The sequence below is a fragment of the Pelodiscus sinensis genome, chromosome 10, assembly GCF_049634645.1.
Source record: "Pelodiscus sinensis isolate JC-2024 chromosome 10, ASM4963464v1, whole genome shotgun sequence".
Taxonomy (NCBI): Eukaryota; Metazoa; Chordata; order Testudines; family Trionychidae; genus Pelodiscus; species Pelodiscus sinensis.
The window spans coordinates 51075281-51098082 of record NC_134720.1 but is presented as its reverse complement, the minus strand read 5'-3'; the positions used below and the strand labels follow the sequence as shown (position 1 = coordinate 51098082).

Sequence of the window (22802 nt, the reverse complement as noted above, 5' to 3'; positions counted from 1 at the left end):
GGCAGGTTGGAGCCACTGCCCGCTGGCCCCTTTGCCCTGCGGGTCACCCAGAGCCTGCAGGCCGCAGCGCCAGGCCAGTGGGCAAGGGCTGGGAGAAGGGCAGAGGAGCTCGCTGTGGGGCCAAAGCCACCAGCCCCATGGGGAGGCCTGTCCCAGCCCAGCTCTGTCTCCTCCCCGCTGGGCACGGCTGTCTTGGAGCAGCAGGTTTCCTTTCTAGGCGGCTCATTTCCGCGCACGAGCCAACGAGCAGAAACTGCCTCCACTGGGGCATTTTGCTCCTTCCCCTGGAACTGGCAGGAGGCAGGAGGCCATGGGGCCGGGCTGGAGCTCATCTGGCAGGTCCTCTCGTCCAGCGTAGGGCCCCTGGTATCCCTGGAGTGGAGGCACACCCTGCCCGGCCTGCTAGAGACGGAGCGGCTCGCCACGATGCCACGGTGAGGGCGCTATGAGCCTAGAGGGTTCCTTCCTGCCCGTCACTGTGGCGTTGTGTGGTGAGGAGTGGAGGGAGGGGGGGCGTCCGAGCAGCCGCCCGCCTGGCCCGGGGACATGCTGCCGGCGCCCAATCGATGCTGCTCAGCCTCCTCCAAGCCTTTATTTGCCAACTGGAAGTGCTTTGGGGGTAAGACACCCCTGTACAGAACCTCGCCGGCTTCCTCCCCACGGCCCCGCCCGCTCTGCGAAGGAGGCACGCTCGGCCCTGCCGCGCACGGAGGAGCTCTCGCCCGCCGGACAGGTTCTGTGCCGCTCCCATCCAGCAACGCAGCAACAGCAGCGCGAGGCTGGCCGGGGGGAGCCACCAAAGCCCTGCGGGGCCCGGCCTCAGTCTGCAATGCACAAAAAGCAGCGTTAGGCGCGCTGCACCAGCCGTTCGTACCTGTCGGTTACAGTCCGGCCTAGCGCTAAGCCCCAGTTTCGGGGGCTGGCCCGTGGCGTAACCACCAGGTCACCAAGCCCAGGGCCACGCCTGCGGCAGCCCAGAGCTGGCTGAAGTGGGGGGTGCGGCTGTCCAAGGGTGACACTAGCTACACCCTGCTCAGCCGCGGCGCAGGCTGGGACCAAGCCCCCGGAGAGCATGGAACAAAAGCCAGACCCCAGGGTTGGAAAGAGGAGCAGAGAGGTGCCAGGGAGCGGGGCTAGTGAGTTACTCCCCATGGGGCAGCCCGGTTAGGATCCACACAGTGCTCACTTATCCCCCGCCCAGCCAACCAGGCAGGCCATGTACACTAGCAGCCCCTGTGCTCTAGGGGCAATGCAGCTCCCGGAGCCGAGGGTCCCTTCCCCCTCCCGCACTCCGCACTGCAGTGGGCCTGGTGGAGGGCGCAGCAGGAATCCGGCCCCTGCTCTCTGCACCTCCCGCTCTCGCGGGCTTTCCCTGGCTCTGCGGGCACCCCGCGCCCCTGACCAACGAGCTCCTACCCCCGCTCTGCGAATGCTCCGCCTGCTCTCCGGGCTCGGGACCCAGGAACACAAGGCAGACTCACCTCTCCCTTCCTCCGAGTAGCTCTCTGCCTCCTCCGAGGACGATGCTGCGGGTGCCAAGAAAGCAAACGTGGGGTGAGCCGACACCCTGACATGTCTGACCCTCGCCTTGAGCCTAGCCGCCTCCCGTTGTCAGCTGGGATCCAGGCCTCATTGCAGGATCAGGGCAGGAGAAATGGGTGCGTCCCCCAAGGAGCGCCGGACATGCTAAGCCGGCTCTGAGCTGGGACCCATCCACACCGGCCCCCAGAAGGCATGAAACGCCGAGCAGCTGTACAGCTCTCCCTGCAGCCCTGCAGTAGTGCATAGGCCTGGCGCTGGCTGGCTACACAGTGACCCCTCCACACGCCCCTCTGCCCCACCCTATGGATGTCCCAAGAACCACATACAAGCAGGGCCCCTAAGCCCCATGGGGCCAAACAGCTCCAGAGCCTCAGTTCGGCAGGGAACTCGGTTGACACCAAGTGTGCTGTGGACGCAGGGTGAGGGTGGAGGCAGAGAGCGACCCCCTACACAGATTCTCGGGGGTGCTTGTGTATTTTTGCTGCCGGCTGTCGTTACATTGGGCAACGGGGCAGCGACTTCCAGCCCTGGGGGACAACGGTGCCGCAGCCGGCAGCTGAGCTGTGCGCCACCAGGAACTCACTTGGCCTTGGCTGCCTGTAGCCAGCACAGCTGGTCTTGGGTCTCTTCTGACTGTACTTAGCACAGAGCTGGGGGCTCCCCGCCAGCCGGCAGCACCAGGCCTGGAACTTCAACTCTGGATCTGGCGATGGAAGTAACGACGCAGGGTTACAAACCAAACAGCTACAACCCTTCTGCCATGAAACTGGGCAGGAGCTGCCCTGGGAGTCCCCGCAAAAAAGCCCCATTTCTTTCAGTGGCTGTTGAATTGGGAGTCCCTGCTCCTCCTTTAGCCGCCACGCTGACGGAAACAGCTTTGCAGAGAGGTGCAACCGGCTCACGCCTTGTAGAGGCCAATGCAGAACCTGCCCTGTGATTTCCCTGCGGGCCCCGATCCTGCCCTGTTTGCCCACCTCCCCCCCTCCCCTGAGTGCCAAGAGGGGGCTTTCGTTAGCCAAGCACCAAGCGGTTGCTGAGTGTAGAGCTGGGAACGGGTATTCGGAGCCAGGCACACACAGGATTCTAATGAGCAGGGTGGGACATGAGTAATATGTCGATCTGCAGCAAAAACTGGCTTGTCCGTCTCGCTTGGCGCCCCCCAGCTACGGACGGGTTCAGACTTGCACTGGCCAGGCGCCCCGGCCTCGCCACTGCTCGGCTAGTCAAAGAACACGGAGGCAAGGCCGGCCCGCCTGGCAGGGGTGTTGGCAGCCACACCTCCCCAGACCCTCTTACCACGGTAGGAGGCCACGTGACGCCAGGCCTTCCAGGATCTCTCCTGCCGCCCGTCGACGAGCTCATTCCGGCTGTTGTAGAGACAGCGGACCCCGGCGCCATACCGGTTGGGGGAGACTGGATACAGCAGGGTCACCTGGGCGTCCGCCAAGCCTGCAAGAACCCGCCGGTCGCATGGCAGCGTTCAGCATGGAGCCGCGCCGCGCCAAAGGCTTCCCCTTCAGTGCGGCCTGCGCCAAAGCCCAGTGCAGCCCTTGATTTCGGAGGGCGTTGGCTTGGGATCTTAGCCACCCAGTTGGCACGCAGCGCCTCCCAGCCCCGAGCTCACACGCGCTTGTGTCGGGCTTTCTTCTCCAGCCCACTGTGCATGGGCCCCCTGCTACTGGGGTCCTCGCCTGCAGGCGACCCTCCAGCCTGAAGCAAATCCTGTCCAGCAGCCGCACCTCACACCCCGTGTCTGTCTGGGTAGGCAAAGCCTTCCCCTGCCTTCATTGCCCGCCACCCAGGCCGCTAGCCCCTCACACCCAGCGCAGGGAGGCTCCGGCAGGCTAGAGCCAAGCTCGCTGCACGCAAACGGAAAGGGACCCCCCCACGGCGAGGACTCGCCCTGCCGGGCCCTGCCATGGTCAGCACACAGCACCTCCTCTGCTCCGTCGGTAGCGCGGCTCCGATGCTGCTGGGGGCAAGGAGCAAGGGCACGAGGGCAGGTCCTTGTTCCAGCCAGCTGGATCCTGCTGCGTGCTCAGCCAGGCCAGGCACTGCACTCGGTAGTTCACGCGCTCTTGGCTAGCTAGGCCGTACAGCCACAGCCCGCGCAGATCTAGGGCAGAAACGGTCAACAGGTTTGGCCTTCCCCTGAGCCAACAGCGACGGGCCAAGGCAGAGGGGTGACTGGGCGGTAGGGCACCCTTTACCGCACCGGGGACAAGCTGGGGAGATTTTCTGAAATTAAATGGGAATCCGGGCCAGTGTTCCCTGTAAGCTGAGCTCTCGGGGAAATTCCAGTGCTGATTAGCAGAGCATCTACTGCCTGATTAGCAGAGCGCCCATCGCTGGCAGCATGGGTTTCTATTGGTGGTGCACATCCACACATGCCTCGGTGCACAGAATAACATTTATTCCGCACATGGGTGGAAAACATTAGAGGGTCCACTGACCCGGGCGTGCCTGGTTACCCAGCCAGCTCCATGAACTCCCACTCCATCTGAAAGCAGCAGAGAGGTAGCATCCAACTCTCGCCCAGCGTTACGGGAAAGGACCCAACCCATCCGCACAGACTGGAGCCCGGGGGTAGGGGGTGGCCATTTCTAGCTTTTTTTCATTGAAAAATGGGGGGGGGTGATGCAGTGACATTTTGTGGAACGTGGCAGCGCTCCCTGGCAACGCCTCAGGAGTGGAATTGTCTGTTTTCAGGGCTTTTAACAGCTGACCCCGAAACAATGTGAGTGGAACCTTCCCACCCTTCACTTCCTGCTCATCTTTCCTGGTGAAACTCCCGTGGTACCGGTGCCCGATTCCGCGGCCCCGGCTCAGACTGGCGGCTCTGGGGCTGGTCTCACGAACGAGGCCGCGTCCCTGCAAGGCGAGGTCACTGCCTCTTCCCCGGTGCGTGACGCAATAGTCCATGGCGCAGCCAGTACCGACGGGCATCTCTGACTGGTGATCAGAGACACGCAAGGGGCATTCCCGGGGCTTAGCTGGGAGGCAAGGTCATCACTCCCGGTGAAAGACTGCTCCCACGGCCACCCCTGGGCGTTCTGCCCCTGATTTCAGTGGGACCCGGTGTCCGCTCGCCGTGTCTGGGGGAACCAGGGCATTTCTCCGCACCGTCTCCGCCCCACTCCACGCCGAAGCAGAATGAAACCGTCTGGCTGCCACGCGGGTACCTGTGTTGTAGCCTCTGAACTGGTCAGGCCGATATTTGGCAGCCGGGGGCCTTCGGGTCAGATCGTCATTCCGGTAAAATCCATCCCCGCTGCAGAAGAGAGCAAACCCCTCCATCATCCTTCCTGGTTGGCACAGGGGTCCCCTTGTCTGCACCCGCCCCGGCGAGTTCCCTCCCCTTCCCTGAACCCCCAGAACTCAACCCCCCTTGAAATAAAGCCGCCTCACAAGGGACCACATCGTACGCAGAGGCTCAATGGCTGCGCATCCCCAGCTCACAAAGAACAAGGCCAAGGCAGGGAAAACGGCCCGCTCTCCGGGAAGCAGCCGTGGTGGCGGGAGCTGGGAAGTGAAGGCCTTTGTCGGACGGGGGCAGGCAGCTAGTAAGGCGTCAGGGCGTGTGCAGAGGACTGCCGCCATTTTGGTTTCAGGCCTTTGGCAGCTCGTTTCTGAGGAGACGCACACACTGTGCTCTCCCCGCTGGGCGCGTTGGTGTTGGTCGGGTTGCACTGGCTGGGCTTCCTCTAGACCAGGGCTTCCCAACGTGTGCTCCGTGGAGCACTGAGGCGCCACGTGCGGGGTCTGGGGCGCCGCAAGGCAAGACCGATGGCCGGCGTGTGACCCGGTTACTGTGCTACTCCCTTGCGAATGGTTTTCTTGAAAAAACAATTAGAGAAGAAATTGCGCTCGACTTCCAAAGCTGAGTCTGTTTGCGGGGGTACCTACTGAATCACGCATCCCCACATTTCAAGGGCTCCGTCCAACGTTCGGGAGCCGGTCGGGGCCCCGCGGCGGAAGACGTGTGGGAAACCCTGCGCTAGCCCCCGCGACGGGACGCTGGCGCTGCTCTTTGTGTGCGGCGCGACGGCAGGGAGTGACGCGGGTGAACGCCAATGGGAGCCGAACCCCGTGCTCCCCCGCGGGACCCAGGCCTGGGGGGCCAGGTGCAGGACGGCAGGAAGGCTCAGCACCCTCCCCTTCCTGCAGTCCCCATGGCAGCGGGAGAAGCAGAGCAGGGCAGCCGCCATCAGCCGGTGGCTCTGCCTCCCCACAGCTCCCGCCGACCTCTGCTGCCAGCCCCGCCCGCCAAGGACCCCGTGGGCTATCCTGAGTATGAGGGACCAGCCCATCCATAGGAGGTGGTTGCCATGGCACCCCCCAAAGCGCTAGGCCCAAACCATCCTATGGACGGGACAGCTCTGCCCACGCCGCCTCGGGGGCCACAGGGACACACCGGCAGCAATGCGGGGCTAGCAGCTCCAGTGGTGCTGGGGTGCTACTGGTGGTGGTGGTGGGGACCCCAGGGGGCCTCATGCAGGGCAGGGGGACACAGGGGGTGCACAGGCCAGCAGGCGGGGCCAGTAGAAGGCAGGGGAAATGCACACAGAGAGAGACCCCACTGCCTTCCCAGAGCCCTGCCGGAGGCGGGTGCCCACTGGCCCACAAGACAGATTTGAGGACTGGCCCTGAGGTAAATTGAGTTTGAGACCCCTGATCTACTCTGCCCCCCTCTGTGGCAAGGCCTGTACCTCTGCGCCCTGGCACTGTTTGCTCAGGAAAACAGCCGCAAATGATTTCAAAGCGAGCCGTGACGGAGACTCCACCCTCACCCTTGGCAAACTGTTCCCGCGTTTCCTCAGTCTCGCCCTTACGAAAGGACGCCATGGCTTCCGTCTGGTTGTGTCTAGCTTCAAGTGCCAGGCACATAGTGAGCAGCAGCATGTCCCAGAGCCGGCCAGTGATGGCCCCTGGGGATTTTACTCTGCGGGGAGCTCAGCTGGAATATTTCCATCAGCTCAGTACCAGGAGGATGAAAGATTAAAGCCACAAGGTGCTGGGCAGCACGGTACCCGGCAGTGCTTGGGAAAGCGTAGGGGCTGTCACTGGAACACGCCTGTCACTGTGTTCAACGCCACCCCTTGCTAAGAGTGTTCACACCACACCTGGAATAGCCCATTAGCACATTGGTGGCGCCAAGCCTGGTGTAATCCCATTGCATGCCGCCATCTTGGTAAAGGATCAGGCCGTAGGACTTGACTCCGTCCGTGGTGAGGACAGCCTGGTAGGTGTTTGTCTAGGGAAACACAAGGTGCTCGAGTAAGGAACAAGATAAGAACATAAGAACGGCCGTACTGGGTCAGACCAAAGGTCCATCTAGCCCAGTATCCGGTCTGCCGACAGTGGCCAGCACCAGGTGCCCCAGAGAGGGTGGACTGAAGACAATGATCAAGCGATTTGTCTCCTGCCATCCTTCTCCAGCCTCTGACAAACAGAGGCCAAGGACACCATTTCTATCCCCTGGCTAATAGCCTTTTATGGACCTAACCTCCCTGAAATTGTCTAGCTTCTCTTTAAACTCTATGCTATGCTTTCATACAACACAAATGCCCGGGGTACCCATCACTGTTCAGGGAGGGACACCGCACAGCGGGGATCATCAGCGCTAACGAGATCTGTTGTGACCATGGAGTGTGTGATTCTGTGCAGCTCCCGGAGAGCTGGGCAGTAAGAAAACCAGAGACGGGAAGCAAAATCAGGTGGTGTGCTCAAAATGTGGGTCACAGGCCACCAGCATCCGTGCCCGCAAAGCAAACTCAGGCCCAAAACACTGTCCGCATTTTTTATTTTTGGTCAAAAATGTCTCGAGATTTTTTAGAGCCGAGCTTTTACCAAACGCGTTATCAAACCAACAGTGAAAAATATTCGTTTGTTGAAAATAAGCCAAGGCTCCAAGAACCACTCTGGGAAGGTTGCCTATGCCAATGTGCAAAAATACAAATAAAAAAATGTATGTAAAAAGATTGAAAAATCACCCAAAATGGACCTAGTTTAAAAAATCTGCATAAAAAAAAGTTAAAAAAACCTTGGTTCCCAAATATCAACATGTGATAGTTTTGGATCAGCTGTCTATGTAATTGATCGTGAAACAAATGTGAAGATTCTACTATTTAGGGGATCTCAGGGTATGTCTACACTACCCTCCTAGTTCGAACTAGGAGGGTAATGTAGGCATACCACACTTGCAAATGAAGCCCGGGATTTGAATTTCCCGGGCTTCATTTGCATAAGCGGGGAGCCGCCATTTTTAAATCCCCGCTGGTTCGAACCCCGTGTAGCGCGGCTACACGGGGCTCGAACTAGGTAGTTCGGACTAGGTTCCTATTCCGAACTGCCGGTACACCTCGTGGAGTACGAGGTGTATCGGTAGTTTGGAATAGGAATCCTAGTCCGAACTACCTAGTTCGAGCCCCATGTAGCCGCACTACACGGGGTTCGAACCAGCGGGGATTTAAAAATGGCAGCTCCCCGCTTATGCAAATGAAGCTCGGGAAATTCAAATTCCGGGCTTCATTTGCAAGTGCGGTATGCCTACATTACCCCGCTAATTCGAACTAGCGGGGTAGTGTAGACATACCCTCAGTGAAAAGTGGATGTAGGGGGCGTTAGCTAGCGACCTGCATAAGCCCTCTCTTGCTTAGGTCTCCTATTGCAGTCTCTGCATGGGGAGACTTTATCTTTGATAAAATGGTCAAGTGAAACTCTCTGCAATTAAATTTTCTCCCAACTAGCCCACACTAATAACAATTGTGCGTGTTCCAAATTCATGCCCACTCTAAGTTAATGAATTCAGGTTTGGCTGTCATTGGTTATCTGACCCCATCACTGTAGCATCTGAGCACTTCACAGTATTTCATGTAGATATTCTTCCATTTTGCAGATGGGAAACTGAGGCACAGAGAGACCGGGACTTGCCCCAGGCCACATGGGGCCTGTGCAGTCTCCTGAGTCCCAGGCTAGCACTCTAATCCCTGGATTGTCTTCCTTCCATAGACATTCCCCAAAACATTTGGAAATTGATCCAGACTACTCCAGAAGCAGACACAAGGCCGCTGCCGAGGCGTGACCGACACTGGGAGGCAGGGTTCCCTCCCATTTTTCCATCCATGTGCAGAATAAATTTTGTGATGTGCACTGACACGTGCACCACCACTAGAAACACATGCTGTGGGCCCTCTGCCAATCAACTGGGCAGCTTACAGGAAAGTACTGAGTGGGCCATGTCATTGCGGGAGGAAGCCGCTTGGACAATGGCTTCCCGAAACCCAAGCGGCCACTTACCCGAGAGACAGGCTGCCGTGCGGGATAGGCCGGGGCCTTCTCCCAGGTGATCTTAAGGGTCCATTTTGCAGAGTACGACGTCTTCAGGTATCGGCGTATCTTGGCCTCCACGTCTCGGACAACGGGGTGCTCGGCAGAGTCGAGAGTAACAAACTCCTGTGGGTCGTGTCCACGTATTTACACCTCCGGGCGGGGACGTGCCGAGCGAGCGTGAGGCATGGGACGGTATCAAAGGAGATGGGAACCCCTCAGCTTCCTCAGGCACTCCTCCCGTTGACTAAGGGTGTGAGACTCGGGGATGTGTCCCAGCACTGGGTCGCAGATGCCAGGCACTGGGTGGCCTGGCTGTCGAGTGACCAGGTGACCAGCAGGGGGGCTAAGGCAGCTGGCTCCTTGTCCAGGCCCTGCAGACCCTGCTGTGCCCCAGAAGCGGCTGGCAGCTGGTCCAGCTCCTAGGCAGGCTGGACGGGTTCCCTGCACGGCCTGGGCACCGGCTCTGGGTGCCAGTGCCGTGGGTGAAAGCAGCGCATGGAGCCACTTGGGCACCTCTGCCTAGGAGCCGCACCTGCTGCCGGCCACTTCCAGGGCGCAGGGCCGCCCACGGTGCCAGGACAGGCTGGAAGCTGCCTTAGCACCCCTGCTGCACGGCTCCCCGGGGGCTGGCAGAGGAGAATCCAGGCCCAAACCCTAAGCACCAGCCCCCTGCCCCAGCCCTGCGCGTCTCCGAACCCAGAGCCCCTCCTACCCTTCAAACACCTCATCTCCGTCCCTCCCCAGAGCCTGCGCCCCCAGACGGGGCCTGCACCCACCCTGAAACCCACCCCCACCCCAGCCCAGAGCTTCCTCGCACACCCTGAACCCCTCTGCCCTGCCCCCCAGCCTGGAACACCCAAACCCCTCATTCTCCCCCAGCCCAGAGCCTGCACCCCCTCTCCTCCCCCCAACCCCAACCCCATCCCCATCCCGGCCCCACCCCATAGCTCTCACGCTAGTCAAAACATATCAGTGTGCTGGGCTGTGGGCATCAACCATTTTCTTCAGCAGGGTCATGAGGAAACCCCCCCCCCCCCCCCCCCCGATTGCCATGATGCGTAGGCCTTAGGCAGACCGCAAAGGGGCACATTTCACACGGCGTCCGGAACAAGGCTTATATTTCAGGCCCTCCCCGTACTGCCTCCCCCTCTGTGAGAACTGACCTGGTAAAAGGTGGCGCCATCGCCTTGGGAGAAGTCGGCGTTATCCCAGAACACCGCGACCATTGGTGTTTTCTCCCGGCCACTAAATCCCCCGGGCGGAGGGTTTGGCGATGGGAACAGGTCGCTGTCCGAGGCTGGGAAAACGATTTGTCCATTGTCTGTAAACTAAAGGACGGTATTCCTGAGGCTGGCTCCTTCACAGGAAGGATGAAATCACGCCCAATGCGGCACAGGATGTGTCTACACAGGGATTAGACGCCCGCACGGTTCCCTGTCAGCTGACGTTAGCTCGGCCTGAGGGTCAATCACTCCCTAGGCTGGGACAGGAGGCTACCCTATGCTCAGGCTTCAGCCCGAGCCAAGACATTTGGGGATCAGACCCAACAGCTGTGTGTATCAGATCAGTATTACTGGTCTGTATATTGCTGCGGTGCCTAGCAGATCCGGTCACCGGCCAGTCCCACCCACCCGCCCCCCCGAGCCAGGCGCTGCGCAGACACTGCACACAAAGGCAGTCCCTGCGGTAGTTTAATTTCTGGCTGCTTCGTTTTAAAACATTTTTTTTTCTTTCGAAAGTGACTGTGACCTTAATACACCCTCGACACCCCATGAAACTCCCCTGGCTCTGCCACCAGAGACAAAAGCCAAGGGACACTTTTTTTCCAGCCACCACTAGAAATGATTTCTCTTTCTACAAAAATCAGTCCATCTGAGGGGGGAAAGCCCAACATTTCTACCCCCCCAGCTAAAATCAAGTGCATGTTCCAAAGCGCTTGGTTCCTTTCTAAAGGACCGGCCCGGCCTGGCTCTAATCAAAGCTTATTCATGTGGACTCACGTATAGAGAATCGCGCAGCGTTTTCCCAAACGGGAAGCCAATCTCGGGTTTGAAGACAGGCGAGTTAAAATCCGCTCTTCTTTCCACGTATTGCTTATCGTTTGCCTTGGCCCCGTATGGATACAGTGGCACAGCTGTGACTAAAAAACACAGTCTTAGAATCCTAGGGCTGGAAGAGACCCCAGAGTCATCAAGTTCAGCCCCCTGCCCAAACCCAACTCAATCAGCCCAGCCAGGGCTTTGTCAAGCCGAGACTTAAACACCTCTAGGGATGGAGATTCCACCCGCTCCCTCGGGAACCATCCCAGCGCTTCCCCACCCATCTAGGGAAATCATTTTTTCTAATCTCCAACTGCCACCTCCCCCACTGCAATGTGGGACCATTGCCCCTCATTACAAGTAGCTTCCTTAAGTCCGCTAGCTCACGATTTCAAACACCGAAGGGGCTGGATGGATGGCGGTGGATCCCTCGCTTGCCCCCTCCAAAAGACCCGCTTTGGGCAGCAGAAGCAGAGTGGGATCAAGGCAGACTCTTTCGAGCGGAGGATCCGGGTGAGAGGCGCCCCCCAATACTGCTGTGAGTCAGACGCAGGGCAGCAGGTGTTTCTACACTCTCAGGCTGACAGTGCGGGTCGTGTACAACTGGGCAACCTCTCTGATGCCAGAAATCCAAGTATGCCAAGCAGAGGACTTACGTGTTGCTGACTGGCCCGTACCCCTTGCAATAGCCTCTCTGGTCCCAGCTGAAACAGACGCAGTTCTCTCCTGCTCCAGCGCTGCTCTGGTATCGGACCGAAGAGCTGTGGACACAATCAGAGCACTATTTCAGGGGATAGCTCTGAAGGGAGTTGGCAAGGGGACTCACACACAACTCAGATCCCAGGAGGTTTTTTTCATGGCCCATTTTCACACCTCTGCCACTCGTGCACAGGCACAAATTAGGTGTTTGATGACCTGATACATGGCCAGGTGGTCAGGGGCCTACCTGGCCTCAGCGGCACGCTGTTCATAGACTCATAGACTCATAGACTTTAAGGTCAGAAGGGACCATTATGATCATCTAGTCTGACCCCCTGCACAGTGCAGGCCACAGAATCTCACCCACCCCTCCTAGAATAATCCTCTCACCTAGATCTCAGATATTGAAGCCTTCAAATACTTTGAAGACCCCAAGATGCAGAGAATCCTCTAGCTGTGATCTGTGCCCCATGCTACAGAGGAAGGTGAAAAACCTCCAGGGCCTCTGCCACTGTTATTGGTGGCTGCACCAGAAAGAAAAAGGCTGGGTCGGAAATTCAGCAACCATTACTTTGCCCTGCCTTGGGTTGGCCTAGGGAGCCTCCCTGCCATGGTGGCCTAGGTGTTAGGCACAATGTAGCACAGCTGAAAGACATACGCACACATTCCGAGGCGCCTATTGCAAGGGGTGAATTCGTCACCTTTAGAAACCGAGGCGTTCACCGAATACCCAAAGTAACCCTTGATAATGGGCCTCGCCACAAAACCAACACGGCTTCCTTCGTGGCTGCCATGACACCTTGCCATCCCCACGGCCCCTGTCCCAGCACTGCCCAGGAAAACAGCCCCCCAGTGGGCCCCAAACCAGAGCTTGGGAGACCCAAGACGTACGTACAACCAGCGGATGGGAGTGACCTGAAAAACCCCATCGGGGGACGCTAGCTCTTTGCGTGTGACATACCTGTTTCTCCTAAGAGGGGGAGCGGAGTCTTCACCTGTTGTCCGGAGGGTGCTGAAGTTGTGGCAGCCGACACGTGTGACGCACCAGCTGAAACCCCGGTAGCCTTGGGGAGTCCTGGTGGTGTTAACCCCTTTTCCCCAGGTAGGGAGGGGGAGTTGGGTCCCGGAGCCGAGGGAGTACAAGCGGTGGACAGGTGTAGTATAGTTAGTGGTGGCCTAGTAACTGCCTCCAGGCCTGGTAAGGGGACTCCTGAGTCACTGGCCGAGATGGCTGTTTGTTCTGCCCTCCCAACTGGCCCAGTTCCTGTCCGTGGGGATGGCTCTGGGGCCCCAGAAAATGAAGGGGTTGGAGATCCTTGCTCTGAAGCTGAGGGCCTAGCCACGGTTTCCATGGGAGAGGCCAAGGCAGTTGGGGACGTTGTATTCGCTTGTATTCCTGTTGCTCGCCCATCTCCCAAGGAAGAATCCGGGGAGGTCTCAGCATTGGCCGCGGCCCCTGTCTCTCCCGCGGGCAGCTCTGCCACGTTTGCGGGACCCACCTCGGCAGGGGCGGGTGAGGGATTGGTCTCACGCTGGGCCTCGGCATTCGCGGTTGCAGCTCCCTCGTTGGCTGCCGACGAGGAACCAGCCCCGTCCCCTCGCCCTTCGGTGGCGGCGGGTGTGAGGAGCAGTCTCTGGCTGGTGGAAGACGCAGGAGCAGAACCCACCGCGTGGGGGCCTCCCGGTGAGGAGACGGAGCCTGAGTCCCCGGGCGCTGGGAAGACGGACGTGAACGGCCCTTCTTGGACTGCAGACGTCTCCCTCACAGGGGCTGGGCGGGGAGCACTGGACAATCCGCTTGCTGCATCAGGCTCCGCTGGGGTACCCCTGGCAGATGCAAAGTCAGAGGGGGACGTTCCGCCTGAGGGATCGGGTCTTCCTGCCAAAGGCCCATCTCCCTGAGGGGATGCGCCCGGGTTGGCCAAAGCTGGTGTTTCTCCGGCAGGCTCTGCCGCGTTGCCAGGGCTCAGCGCCGGCACGGAGGGCGAGGGGCTTGCTGCACTCTGGAGGTTGGGGTTGGAAACTTGGGTTTCTCCATAAGCCACAGACACTGGCCTTGCTGTCTCCCCTCCCTTTGCGGTGGGTGCCGGAGCTATCTCCTGAGCCGAGGATGGCTGAGGCGAATCCATGGCCAGCGCTCCGGGGCGCCCTGTCGGCAGCTCGTCCGTGGGAGCCGGATGCCACTCTGTGCCCCAGAACGAGGGGTCTGCCTCCCCCTGGGCGTCCGCCTGAGGCGTGGATGCCTTGGTTGCTGCTGGCACTGCACTGTTGCCTGCTAGCTCTGCGGCAGAGGGTGCAGCCACCTCACCAGCAAGGCCTCCAGCAACGTCTCCTCCCGGACCTTTGGCGGCGGCAGCGGGTGACTCGGACGCTGCGAGAGACGGAGCCACGAGCGCGCCCGTCACGCTTGCCCTGGCAGAGTCTGCCGATTCCTCTCCCTCCCCAAGCACAACCTGTCCTGCTGTCCCTGCGGCAGAGGGCTGGGGAGAACTGGGGGCACCAGGGAATCCAGCCAAGGAAAATCCCGTGTTCTCAGTCTCAGAACCAGAGGGCTTGGTGGGTATGTCCCTGGGAGACGGGCCTGCAGACAGGGCTATTTCTCCTGCCTGCGTAGGCTGGTCTGTCACGGCCCCAGGCTCTACAAGAGAACGAGGGGGACCTGTGGCGTTGGACGAAGCCTCGGTATCTCCTATCGGCGGCACCTCTGTGTTGGCCGGACTCCATGCTGTGTCTGAAGGCCTGGGATTCGTTTGGCTCTGGGTATCCATCACAGGTACTGAGGAGTCCTCATGTGTGGTGGACCCTGACTTATCTGCATCTCCTCGTCCTTCGGGAGCAGCAGGAACTCTCTTGCTCTCTGAAGCCGGTTGATCGGAGCCAGTGATGCTAGAAAATGCACCGGGAGAGAGCCCCTCTCCCTCAGAACCAGCCTTTTCCCCCGCAGCTACAAAGGCAGGGCGGGAGGTTTCCCCTGCCGGAGAAGAAGTCCCTCGGCTTGTCTGGCTCTCTGGAGTGGGTTGTGGGGGGTCCGGAGTGTGAGCTCCATCATGCCCTGGCTTGTCAGTCTCAGAAACGGAGGCCTCGGCGGGGGGATCACCAGCAGAGGCAGCAGGAGGCAGGAGGCCTGTGGGAATTGACTCCCTAGCTCCAATGGATGGAGAAAGAGGCGTTTTGCTGGACACGGCAGTGGAGTTGTCTGGGCCGCCTCCGGTGCTGGGTGTCGCTCTCAGGCTCTCAGCAGCTGCCGGCAGAGGCGCGGAAGTTGTGCCGCTGGAGAGCGCGGCAGAAACGGCAGCCGCCACGTCCAGCTCTGAAGGGCCGACGCGGGTGGGGTGAGGCTCCGCGGGGCTGGCGTCGAACAAGGCCAAGATGGCGGCCGCTTCTGCTGCGGGCGTCATGGCAACCGTCCCGTCTTCTGGAGTGTTTGTCGCGCTTGCCCACGCGTCTGCTTCTTCGGCAGGGCTCTGGGCTGCTGCCCCTCGGCTGCCTCCTGGCTCTGGGGAAGCCGCCGTTTCCCCGTCGATCCCAAGGTCGGAATTTACATCGTCCCCTCTCGGTGCTGGCACCAAACCGGTGGTTTCAACCTCTGCCGGAAAGGAGGGGCCTGCTTCACTGTCAGGGCTGCTGGAAAGGGCGTGTTCTCCGGGCAGCACGGCCGCGTCGGACGGGGCCGGAGGAGACTGGGCCGCCCTGCTAGTTCCCTCTGCCCACGGGCCCGCTGTCTCCGTGGCTGCCAGGCCTGCGGCAGGGAGCAAACCGCTCTCTGCTGTGGAGGGAAACTCGGCTCCGGGGGGGAACTCGTCCGCTGGGCCTGCCGTGGTGCTGGGCCCCAGACCTGCGCAAGCTGGAGGAAAGGAAACAGGCGTGAGTCAAGCTCAGGACCCGCTTGGTTCTAAAGCCAGCCTGGCTTGCAGACGGCGCCTCGCTTTTCGGTGCAGGACGACGCTCCCCGGTGGGGCCCTTTGGCGGGTCTAGGGAAGGGCCCCCACGCTGAACGGCCTCAGGGCTAATTACAGTAGATTCCAGTTTGCCGGGGCAGGGAAGGGACCCACCTAAGAAGGTTTCTCATTCAGGGGCTGCAGGTCACAGGGTTGCCTTTAGTTTCCTGTGTTTTCAGGCCTCTGCACCCCCCCCTCCCTGCAAATTACTACAATGGGCATTGCCTGGCACATTCCTCTATGGCACCTTGGCGAGGCCAGTCTGACACCGGGGCAGGCCAGCCTGGCTTTGAGCAGACGGGCAAGCCCCACAGCATCTCTGGGGTGTCTGGACTCCGGGGTTCAGTTCTGTACTCTGCCACCACCGGCAAGCTGAAGGTGGTCCTCCACTTGAAAACACAGGCCATCCACCACTTGCGGTGCGTGCCTCAGTTTCCCTGTCACCACGGGATGCAGGCAGCTGGCTCGGAGGGGCGACGTGAGGGCTAACCCGTCCGTGTCCCTACAGAGCATGGAAGTGTGGTATTGGTCCTTTGCACCCAGGCTGCCTGGCTTCCCCTAAGCCAAATTGGGAGGCAAATATCACTGCGAGGACGGGGCCCAAACTGGAGCAGCTGTTTTCCCAAAATGCTCAGGCAGGCAAGTCTCCTGCTTTGTCCCACTCACACTGTGGGGAGCAGAACTGGGGACGCCCTGTGTCCTTGGCTGACCCAAGACCTGCATGCACTTGAGAGCAGAAGGGTCCCGGGAACCACATACCAGCTGGGACCAGCCTGAGATCAGCGTATTATGGTCACTCCCCTACACCCTCTCACCCATGGGTGGCTGTGGGGAGGGGGCCACAGGCTACCCTGGCTCTACACCTCCCCCACCCAGCAGACAATTTTTGTCCACCTGAATGATGTAAAGGGGGAACAAGGGGCTGAGAATCCAGCCCAGGGTGTCCTTGGCCCATCCAGGAGTCTGAATTTGTGCTTTGATCTCTCCGGGATTTTAAGAGGGGGCTGATTTCAGGGGGTGCGGACCAGGCGGGGAGCTGGTTATGGGGCGCTGCCTTGCAGGGGAGGGGCAGAAGTCAGTACAGGGCTGGTGCATTTGCCTAGCAGCTGGGCGGAGGTATTGTTGGGCTGTTAGAATCATAGACCCATAGGGCTGGAAGAGACCTCAGGAGTCATCAAGTCCAGCCCCCTGCCCAAGGCAGGACCAACCCCAACTCAATCAACCCAGCCAGGGCTTTGTCAAGCCGAGACTTAAACACCTCTAGGGATGGAGATTCCACCCCTCCCTCGGGAACCCAGCCCAGCGCTTCCCCACCCACCTAGTGAAATAGTTTTTCCTAATATCCAACCTAGACCTCCCCCACTGCAACTTGAGACCATCGCTCCTTGTTCTACCTTCCATCACCACTGTGAACAGCCTCTCTCCATCCTCTTTGGAAGCTCCCTTCAGGGAGTTGAAGGCTGCTCTCAAATCCCCCCTCACTCTTCTCTTCTGCAGACTAAACAAACCCAAATCCCTCAGCCTCTCCTCATAGGTCACGTGCTCCAGCCCCCGAATCATTTTGGTCGCCCTCCACTGGACCCTCTCCAATGCGTCCACATCCTTTCTGTAGTGGGGGGCCCAGAACTGGACACAGTACTCCAGATGTGGCCTCGCCAGAGCCGAATAAAGGGGGATAATGACATCTCTAGATCTGCTGGCAATGCTCCTCCGAATGCAGCCTAATATGCCATTAGCCTTCTTGGCTACAAGGGCGCCCTGTTGTCTCATCTCCAGCTTCTCATCCACTGTAACCCCAGGTCCTTTTCTGCAGAACTGCTACTTAGCCAGTCGGTCCCCAGTCTATAACACTGCTTGAGATTCTTCCGTTCCACGTGCAGGACTCTGCACTTGTCCTTGTTGAACCTCCTCAGATTTCTTTTGGCCCAATTCTCCAATTGGTCTAGGTTACTGTGGACTCTCCCTGCCCTCCAGGGTATCTACTTCGCTCATCTGCAAACTTGCTCAGGGTGCAACCCATCCCCTCATCCAGGTCATTCATAAAGATGTTGAACAAAACTGGGCATTCTGCTAGAAACCGAGCGCCAGCCTGACATGGAGCCGTTGATCACTACCTGTTGGGCCCGTGTGACGGCGCGTTGGGGGTCCCCCGTCTCCTCCACCCCGAAATGGCACGAACAGACTCCACCAGCCAGTGGAATTGAGGGTGGTTTATTGCTCCTCCAGGATACAGCACAGCACAGATGTCATCTGGTTACAGGAACTGGGGGCTAAGAGGCCTCAGTGCCCCCTTGAGATGGGGGGATCCCATCCCCCTCCCCAGTTCCTTCTTCCCTGTTTTCCAGACAGGAACCCACTCTCCTCTTCCAGCCCTGCCCCCAGCCAGGGCCGCATTTCACCTCCCTTTGTTCCTCTCCATGGGGGGTGACTGGTCAGACAGGTTGAGACCTTCTTTGCATAATGACTCATGGCCTGTCCTTCTGGGCGCGGTACCAACTGCAGCCAGTGGGGTAGAAACCAGCCAGGTACCCCCACTACGTCACAGCCCGACAGTCTAGCCAGCTTTCTATCCATCTCACATTCCATGTATCCAATCCACACTCCCTTAACTTGCTGGCAAGAACACTGTGGGTATGTCTACACTACAAAGTTAGTTCGAACTAACGGACGTTAGTTCGAACTAACTTTAATAGGCGCTACACTAGCGCTCCGCTAGTTCGAATTTGAATCGAACTAGCGGAGCGCTTAGTTCGAACTAGGAAAACCTCATTTTACGAGGACTAACGCCTAGTTCGAACTAGCTAGTTCGAACTAAGGGCTGTGTAGCCCTTTAGTTCGAACTAGTGGGAGGCTAGCCCTCCCCAGGTTTCCCTGGTGGCCACTCTGGCCAACACCAGGGAAACTCTATGCCCCCCTCCCGGCCCCGGACCCCTTAAAGGGGCACGGGCTGGCTACGGTGCCCGTGCCAGGTGCAAGCCTGCCAGCACCCAGCTAGCAGACCCTGCACCTGGCACGGCACAGAGCCACCCACCCGATGCCCCCCAGCCCACCCCCTCTTGCCGGGACCAGGCTGGCGGCTCCCGGGAGCTTGCCCTGGACCGCAAGAGGCGGGCACCTTCCTGGGCTAGTGCGGACATCGTGGACCTCGTCCACGATCTCCTCACTAGGCACAGGAAAGTGGCCGTCTAGGGCAGGAGAGCTGCCAGCCTGGCCACCCAGGAGCAGGTGTGCATGAAAATCAAGGGGGTCCACTGAGACCCCCGACCCTGAGCCCTGAGCTTACAATGGCCGTACTGGGTCAGACCAAAGGTCCATCTAGCCCAGTAGCCTGTCTGCCAACAGCGGCCAACCCTAGGGACCCTGGAGGGGATGGACCGAAGACAATGACCAAGCCATTTGTCTCGTGCCATCCCTCTCCAGCCTTCCACAAACTTTGGGCAGGGACACCACTCCTACCCTCTGGCTAATAGGACTCCATGGACCCAACCTCCATCACTTTATCTCACTTCCCTTTAAACTCTGTTCTAGTTGTAGCCTTCACAGCCTCCTGCAGCAAGGAGTTCCACAGGTTAACTATTTGCTTTGGGAAGAAGAACAACTTTCTCTTACTAGTTTCAAGCCTGCTACCCATTCCTTTCCTTTGGTGTCCTCTAGTCCTTCTTTATGGGAACTAATGAAGAGCTTTTCTGTATGCACCCTCTCCACCCAACTCCTGCTTTTAGAGCCCTCTATCCTGTCCCCCCTCCGTCTCCTCTTTTCTAAGCTGAGAAGTCCCAGTCTCTGTAGCCTCTCTTCATATGGGACCTGTTCCCAACCCCTGATCATGTTAGTTGCCCTCCCCTCTCCCAGCCTTTCTCTTCCCCTCTCCCACCTCCTTTTCCCAGTCTCCCCCAGTTTTTTTTCAATAAAGACAGAGTCAATGTTGGAAGAAACGTTATCTTTATTTTGTACATCAATAAGAAGGGGGGCTAAGGAAGGGTAAGTGGAAGGAGGTGAGGGAGGAATGGGGTACGAGCCCCCGATGGGGAGGACTGGGCTGGCTCTGCGGGCTTCTGGGGGTGGAAGCTCTCCTGCAGCCCCCCAATTACTCCCTCTCCGCAGATGGCAGCCTGCGGCAAGTGCAGCCGGGCTGATGGCCGAGTGGTGTGATGTGCCCAGTGTGGGCACTCAGGGCACTCCAAGCCAGAACTTCTTTGCAAGCGGGGCACCCCTTAGAACTGTGTGTCCGGGGTGGGGGTCGGGACCCTTTAAGCGCAGCCCTCGGCTAGCCTGAGACAGCATCTCCATGCTCTAAGTCCTCCTTTTATGCCCTGCCGGCACTGCTTCCGGCCATCCTTAAGCCCTGTTCAGAGTCCACTCAATGTGGACTTACTAGTTCGAACTAGCAAAACGCTAGTTCGAACTAGTTTTTAGTTCTAGATGCGTTAGTTCGAACTAGCTTAGTTCGAATTAACTAATTCGAACTAAGTTAGTTCGAACTAGCGCTGTAGTGTAGACGTACCCTGAGGGAGACCGTATCAAAAGCTTTGCTAAAGTCAAGGTATATCACATCCACTGACTTCCCCACATCCACAGAGCCAGTCACCTCATAGAAGCTAATCAGATCGGTCAGGCAGGCCTTGCCCTTGGTGAATCCATGTTGACTGTTCTAGTGACCCGGCCGAGTGCACCCGGACACCTCCCTGCTTAGCCTCCGTCGGGCCGCCAATGGAGGCAGGTGCTGAATACAGATTCGCTCATTTGCATAATGAATGCTGAGCTGCTTGTGGGTAAGCCAGGGCGCTGCACTGCATAGCCGCTGTGCACCCCTCTCCCCCCCCCCATCTCCTCAGCCATCAACCAGCCGGCCCCTGGCAGCCGCGAAGCCTTTCTCCAGGACCAGCTCAGAGCGGGACATGGGGTAGGACAGAGGCTGCTGTTGATTGGCCTGGGGCTTCAAAGGGCAGGGAGGAACATGTGGGTGGGCAGGAGAGCGGGGGGGGGGGGGGGGATTTCCCCTCCCAGGACTGTCAGCTGCTGTAAGCGTCCACCTGAGCGTGCCCAGATGGGGGACACCACACAGGGACCCTCTGAAGGCCACGGCTACTAACGGGGGCCTGCAGTGGGATCCGGCTGCCAGCGCTGTGGCCAGGCAGGGACGTGGGAGCCCACGACTGGGCCAGCAATCCAGGCTCCTGGAGGGAAGGGCAGGACTGCCTCTGGCAAACAGCTGTCCAAAGCCAGGGTGCTAGATCCTGGCCCTGCTGCCCTTAGCCATGCCAAGTAGCCCCTTGCCCCTACCGTCCCCTTGGCTCACAGGTAACCCACAGGCAAACTGCCACCCGGGGGAGAGGGGAGAACTGACGGGCACAGGCCGGGGGCAGGAGGCATTTTTACAGCCCCTCTTGTGCTCGTTTGAGCTGCCGGGCCCACATTCATCCGGAGCAGCGCGGGGTTTCCTGCACCCTCCGAGGCAGGCTGCTCTGTAAAGTGCCACCGATGGTCACTGCTGCGTCTGTGTTTTTCCCCCCTCTTGCATATTTCCCTCTGGCTGGGGGGGCAGGGCGGCAGGGCAGGTGTATCAAAGCCCAAAGTGCTGGCCAGACGTCCGGCGCAGTCAAACGTGCACTGGCCGTGGGCTGACAGCAAACCGACCGGCACCAAACCCCCTTTTTAAGGAGAACTGGTTAATTCACCCTCTTTTGGGGCTTGAGCCTGCCCGGTGCCACACAGAGCTGCCTTAACTTAACTCCGCTGTGACTCAGTTTCCCCTTCTACCTTGTCGGCCCTTTGCTGCCAGGCCAGGGGATAAAAGTTCGGTTAATGAAACTACAGACGTCTCTGAGGGGCAACAGCCTCCGACAGGCTCCTACGCCGAGACCGGGTGAGCTACGGTCACCAGTTGGGTCCAGTTCCATCTCGCACCCGCCAGGGAGCAAAGCGCAGGCCTTACCGTGCAGGAGCCACAGCCAGCCCCCTAGGACAGCCCAAGGCCTTGGGCTCCGTGTCCCCATGTCTCCGGGAGGCGCGCTGACAAGGGAGGACGCTGGGTGCTAAGCAGGGTGCTAGGGGCCGAATGGGCGAGGCGACTTTCCTGCCTCTGTCCCTCCGGAGCTGGAATGAAACAAGTGCCAGACCCTGGCTCCGACCCGCTGCCACTTATAGGAGCTGGGCAAAGAAGGCGGGCTGGAGTCATGCTCCCCCCCCCACATCCCCCCTCACCCACACACCCCTCCCCCGTCACAGCCTCCCACGCCGGTTCCCGGCCAGCCCCTGGGGACACACATTCCTCTCCGCTCACTGGGCTGCGCTGCCCTGGAACCGGGACGGCCTGAGCCTCGGCGCTTGGCTTTGAGCTCCCTTGGGCGTCTCTACTGCAGCGGGCCGAGGGGCGTGCTGGGGGCCCAAAGAGCCACAGGGGACACTGCAAGAGAGCACGTCCGATGGGGGAGGGGCATGTCTGGTGCAGGGGAGGCAGGGAAACGTTAAAATTCTGCCTCTCCCCAGCCTGCTCACCCCCTTTTCTGCATTGGTCCACCCACGACAGAGACAAGCAGGAGCCTCTCTGGGGAGGGGGCGGGTGAGTAACAAGGCCCTAATCCACACTAGGGGGGCAGGAGCCCCATTGCAGCAAGGTGCCTAATGCCCATAGGATACAATTGGAGTTAGGTGCCTGAATACCTTTGTGAATCAGGGAAAACCAACCGGCCAGCAAGGCCCACCCCTTGCACACAGGTTCCAGCTGACATGGGGGTCTCTGGAGAGTGTCTGTTCTAGATTGTGCTACGCATTCGCTGGTGGGGTTCTGGGGCCTTCCTACCATAACAATGTGCTACAGGGGTCCTGTGATCAAATGGGGGTGCAGCTGCCTCTGGGGAGTTCCCTCTCCCAGAGAGGAATCGCTGCGGCTCTTCTCAAGAAGGTATTTTCCCCGTGACTGCAGCATGACAAGTGGAACTGGAGAAAGCGAGTCTGGCTCCCGGCTGGCCCAACTCTGGTGCAGAAAGTGGGGTTCAGGGGGTACAAGCAGAACCAAGCCGTTTCCAGATACTCTGAGGCCTCTCGGCATGTATCACCGGCCTCCACATTGGCTCAATGAAGAATCTTTTCCTCTGCCCGCTCGCTGCATCCCTTACTGCGAATGAAACATGGTGGCTGCGGTGGGATCTGAACCCAACACTCCTAAAGAGGCTGCACCAAATATTCCTGATGATGTCAGTGCTGAGGCATGAACCCAATCCAGCTTCTCTGGCTCTCAATCCACTCCCGTACC

The 22802-nt window shown here is 59.3% G+C and overlaps 1 protein-coding gene across 2 annotated transcripts; it reads right to left on the bottom strand.

The window, feature by feature from the left end:
• Positions 1–578: 578 nt before the first annotated feature.
• Positions 579–21657, bottom strand: MUC4 (mucin 4, cell surface associated). Of its 2 annotated transcripts, XM_006112353.4 has the most exons (13): positions 21483–21657; positions 12574–15456; positions 11570–11674; positions 10875–11014; positions 10038–10202; positions 8842–8997; positions 6666–6796; positions 4725–4813; positions 3479–3658; positions 2839–2991; positions 2126–2245; positions 1482–1526; positions 579–824 (listed from the first exon to the last, which is right to left on the bottom strand). In XM_006112353.4, exons 1-13 carry the CDS (start codon positions 21541–21543, stop codon positions 820–822), a joined length of 4233 nt encoding a protein of 1410 aa, XP_006112415.2. In that variant the 5' UTR covers positions 21544–21657; the 3' UTR covers positions 579–819. The 2 variants fall into 2 exon arrangements, with proteins under 2 accessions (XP_006112415.2, XP_075794317.1); XM_075938202.1 differs by lacking the exon at positions 12574–15456 and having other exon boundaries at positions 21483–21651.
• Between the last annotated feature and the right edge of the window lie 1145 nt (positions 21658–22802).

Bases quoted from the DNA above. Each gene is read 5' to 3' on its own strand.
- MUC4 (XM_006112353.4), bottom strand. From the start codon at position 21,543: ATGGGGACACGGAGCCCAAGGCCTTGGGCTGTCCTAGGGGGCTGGCTG. The intron at 6,797-8,841 runs GTAAGTGGCCGC...GTGTTTCCCTAG, and splicing joins CACGGCAGCCTGTCTCTCGG to ACAAACACCTACCAGGCTGT. The intron at 3,659-4,724 runs GTACCCGCGTGG...TTTCTGCCCTAG, and splicing joins GTTCAGAGGCTACAACACAG to ATCTGCGCGGGCTGTGGCTG.